The sequence below is a fragment of the Arachis hypogaea genome, chromosome 13, assembly GCF_003086295.3.
Source record: "Arachis hypogaea cultivar Tifrunner chromosome 13, arahy.Tifrunner.gnm2.J5K5, whole genome shotgun sequence".
NCBI lineage: Eukaryota > Viridiplantae > Streptophyta > Magnoliopsida > Fabales > Fabaceae > Arachis > Arachis hypogaea.
The window spans coordinates 97700033-97704428 of NC_092048.1; the positions used below are offsets into that span (position 1 = coordinate 97700033).

General features: G+C 35.4%; 1 protein-coding gene across 1 annotated transcript; it reads right to left on the minus strand.

Annotated features, from left to right (window-relative positions):
• Window positions 1-1835: 1835 nt before the first annotated feature.
• Window positions 1836-3888, minus strand: LOC112732412 (uncharacterized). The gene has a single exon (XM_025781131.3). The coding sequence runs from the start codon at window positions 3085-3087 to the stop codon at window positions 1996-1998; it is 1092 nt and encodes a 363-aa protein (XP_025636916.1). The 5' UTR covers window positions 3088-3888; the 3' UTR covers window positions 1836-1995.
• Between the last annotated feature and the right edge of the window lie 508 nt (window positions 3889-4396).

Consider the following 4396-nt stretch of genomic DNA (forward strand, 5'->3'; position numbering starts at 1 on the left):
TTTTAAGTATTTTATTTTTAGCCCAATATTTTTAGAAAATATTAACTAAATCTCAGATATATTAATATTTACAAAAGTAACCCAGAATTTTTATAGAATACCCGTTTATCTCTAAACTCTTACTTTTTACTCAAAATACCCCAAAACTTATATAATTACAAAATCAACCTCAATCTTTTATCAAATTACAATTTCATTCTCAAAATTTTTATGTTGGTGATAAAACAACTCTCCAAAATCGAAACCTTTCTTGTGACTTTCTTCAAAATATATACTTAATTTTTAATCTGTTTTTTAGCTTTACGGTTACCGATTTTTCATAATTTTTAATTTAATCTCGCGACCATCAAACCTCATCAATATGTATCAATATCCTATATTGCAATAGCACCAAAAATCATCAATAATACCCCAGCTGGGCTGTTCTCACATGGCCGAACCATAGGTCTCAAGAAAACAACAATAATTCAACAAACTTCAACATAAAATCAATCAAACTTAAATAATAATCAATCAAACTAATATTCACTTATCGCATTCACATTTAATCAGTACAAAATTATCAAATCTTATCTTCGTGCGAAAATCACAACAACCGAAACTCCAGAAAGGTTTCTGACCAAACAATTGAAAAATAAAACGTCAAAAATCGACTACTCCATCTTTACCTTACTTGGCTGAACCATACAAGCTTGGAAGAGAGCTTAACCGTCGATTTCTCCCGAACAAAAGTGGCGTCAACGTGAAGAAAAAGATACAAATACTTTAATCGGATTAAATTTTTTATCGGAGTTACAAAGCTTAAGAAATCGAACTCGAAAGTTTTTGAAGGGTTACGGTTTCTTTGGTGTTAATAATGATGCTTTAGTGGTAAGTGACACATGGGATTAGATGTGAAGGTTTAAGGTTGCTGAGTCAACAATTTAAATTATAAATATTTTAAACGGATAATTATAAAAAAATATATAATATATTAAAACATAAATAATAATATATAAGTAATAATATATGCAGGCTTATATATAGATACTAAATAATAAAATTTAAATGGTATCACATATAAAAAAAATATTTAATAATAAAATAAAATTAATTAAAAATAGTCAAAATTTATCTTATTTAATATTTATTAATTTTAATAACAATTAATAAATACTAAATAAAATAAATTTTAATTTTTTTTTCTTCCTATTATTACTGGCTATAAATGCCGGCTATAAATACGTCAAAAAAGAATTTACCTTAAATAAATGAATATTGCATTCTCTTGAAGGCATTATAACATTCGCATACAAAACATAGAGGTGGTCATAAAGTAGTTAAAGTGTATATAAGGTAGCGTTTGGTGGAGAGACAGAGACGAAAAGACTGAGACTGAAAGACAAAGACTAAGAGACAAGGATTGAAATAAATCTCAGTATTCTGTTTGGTGTAAAATAGGAGACAGGAATTAAAACAAGAATGAAATTCTAATTTAATTTGTACAAAGGGTAAAATTGGAATTAATTAATTGAAATGAACGTATTTTAGGTATAAAATGTTATTAAAGTTTCAGTCTCCATCTCTAAAAATTTCAGTCCCCTGTGTCCCTACTTTTTGGAAGTACTGAAATACTGAAATTTTAGAGACAGAGACAGAAATTTTAGTACCAATCTCTGAACTAACAAACACGATACTGAGTCTCAGTCTCTCAGTCTCTGTCTCAGTACCTCAAAACAAACGCTACCTAAAAGTTCATGAGTACTGATCAGGGATGACAGTGGAGGTTGATCGCAGGATGCAATATAAACAAAATAATAAAAAGGATGACGGGAAGAGGTCATTGGCCCCAACCATTGAACATGATAATTTTTTTTTTTTCTTAATTTAACAAGCAAGCAAGCAACAAGGGGGCGGGGGAGTGTTGTTGAGGTGCTTAGGTTCATTGTAGCGACAATTCCACATTCCAAAAAGGCAAAAAGCATAACGAAAGATGTATTATTTACGAAGACAGAATCAAAGAGAAAGACAAGCAGGGCAATGGACTAAGCCATTTTCGTTGCAATTAGGGCACCTTTCCTTGGAAGGAAGCTTGCAGCTGCCACCACAATCCAAACAAGGAACAAACCTGGCTCCACCACACCCTCCACACGCCTGCCTACCAAGGCCTCTCTCGACACCACTCGCATTCAGAATCCTTCTGAGTCGACCCGTCTCTTGCAGCTCCACCAACTCGCTCAACCCACCCACGTACCTTCCCTTCACGAACACCCGGGGCAGCCGAACCTGCTCCTCTTCCGGCAGCACCTCCTTCAGCTCCCGAAGGAATTCACCGTGCAGTGACACGTCCCTCTCGTCGATTACCACCCTCTGCCCTTCCAGAACCTCCCTCGCTCTGTTGCACTCCTCGTACGTCTTCCGAACTCCCCCCAGAGACGTTGTGTAAAGCACCACCGCCTCCTCTCCCCCCGGCGGGCACTTCTCCGGGAACGAACTCAGCGGGTCCCGACTTATCTTCTCGTACGCTGATTCCTTTTCTTCCTTTTGCCTCTCCATCCTGTCCCTCACTATGAAGATGTTGTCTTTCACCGGTTTGATTCTCACCCCTCCTTCTTCCGCTTCCTCTTCCTTTCCAGATGTTCTTATTGGTGCAGGCGGTGGTTGTTTATTGAACTCCTTTTTGTTCAACTTCCAGTTGGTGGTGGCAGCTTTGGTCAACTCTGGCTTGGGTTTGGGGTTTAACTTGGCGTCTAATTCTTCCAGTGTGTGAAACGACATGGTTTTGCGGGGCTGTGGATGTGGATTTAGTTTTTGTGGCGGTTCCTCGGGCGGTTGTAAGGGCTTGTTGAGGTCTTGGAGGGCTTTGCTAACTTCGTCCCATGATTGGGGAGCTTCGGTTGAATCAAGCATGTTGAGCTTGTGGAGAATAGGGGCGGGCACGTGGGTGTGGATGGGCTTCTCGTCCTGATGGATTTGGGGAGTGTTGTTGAGGTGCTTGAGCCATGGCTCCTCTATGGCGTTAATGTCGAAAACAGCGAAGCTCGTCGGTGCTGGACGGTATACGCCTGCGTTGGCGGGGTCGATACCCTTTGAGGAGGCGCACCCCATCTTTGTTTTTCTCAGCGAATGAATGCCTCAGGAGATAAGGTATACTACTCCACAGAATAGATATAGGAACAAAAGTAGAGTATGTAATAGTAGTTGCAGTCACACGGTAATTTAATGAATGAATAAGTGAGTGAGCAAGCTAAGCAAGTAAGCATATTTGTCCACTGACTAATCTTGTCCTATCTATCTATCCCACATCAATACTTATCATATTTTACTCTTGTGTATATAATTTAGGAGATTGTTATGGTACTTATAAAAGAGAGTGCTTAATTTGTCCAAAAAATATATATAAAAAATTAATATTTAATTTAAAAATATAAAAATAAATCATTTTTAAATATTTAAAATTTATTATAAAAATAAATTAGACAAAATTTAAATATTAATTAATAAACACCGCAAAATTCACTTATAACTAATGTCAATTTACAGAAATTATTATCCCGTATAATGTATATATAGAAATTAAAGCAGCCACACATATGATTGAACAAGGTAATGTAATCTCATCTAATCTAATGATATAATTATATGGTGGGATACTTACATGGAGATTGATAGATGCGTGGTGCGTGTTTTATGTAATGTAATATATTAGTATGTGGCTTGGGAAGAGGGATGGGATTGTCATTGTTTGGTTTAGTAATATTATTGATTCGACAAAGCTTAGAGAACCTTACGATAATGTCTGGTGTTGGTGTTATTAACGTGGAGATAGCAAGCATCGCCGCTCGGAATAACGAATAGATGTTTGTTAGGTCATAATGTCGCGTTCAGTGGGAGTCTGCTTCAATCACGCCTGTGGTTGTGGACTACTGCACTTTGTGTGGCCACTGCCCACTTCCAAGTTCCAATACATGCTGCTTTCTTTTTTTGTGCCATATCATTAATACATACAAATATCATGCATAGCATATCACACCAAAACAAAACAAAAAGGTTTCTCATCTTTTTATTCATCTGAGTTTATCTCATATTTTGTCTCATTTTTTGGGCCTCTTAATCATTCCTTCAGCCCAGCCCAAATACTGAAATCAGTTCTCATAATCAGCACAATGATATACTTCAGAACAATGAAATCCTGTCCATTCGTTAAACGATATGATCTCTCTCAAAAAGAGTTTCTCAGTTATGTTTTACTAGCTGCTGGTGTCATCGCTTTTCTATTGAGTTAAAAAAAATATTTTTATATTTTTATTTTTAAAATTATAAATTTAATATCAATAATTAAAAAATAAATTATAAAAAAATATTTTAAATTATTTAATATATATAAAAAGTATAAAATAATAAATTTAAATTAAAA

Bases quoted from the DNA above. Each gene is read 5' to 3' on its own strand.
- LOC112732412 (XM_025781131.3), bottom strand. From the start codon at position 3,087: ATGGGGTGCGCCTCCTCAAAGGGTATCGACCCCGCCAACGCAGGCGTA.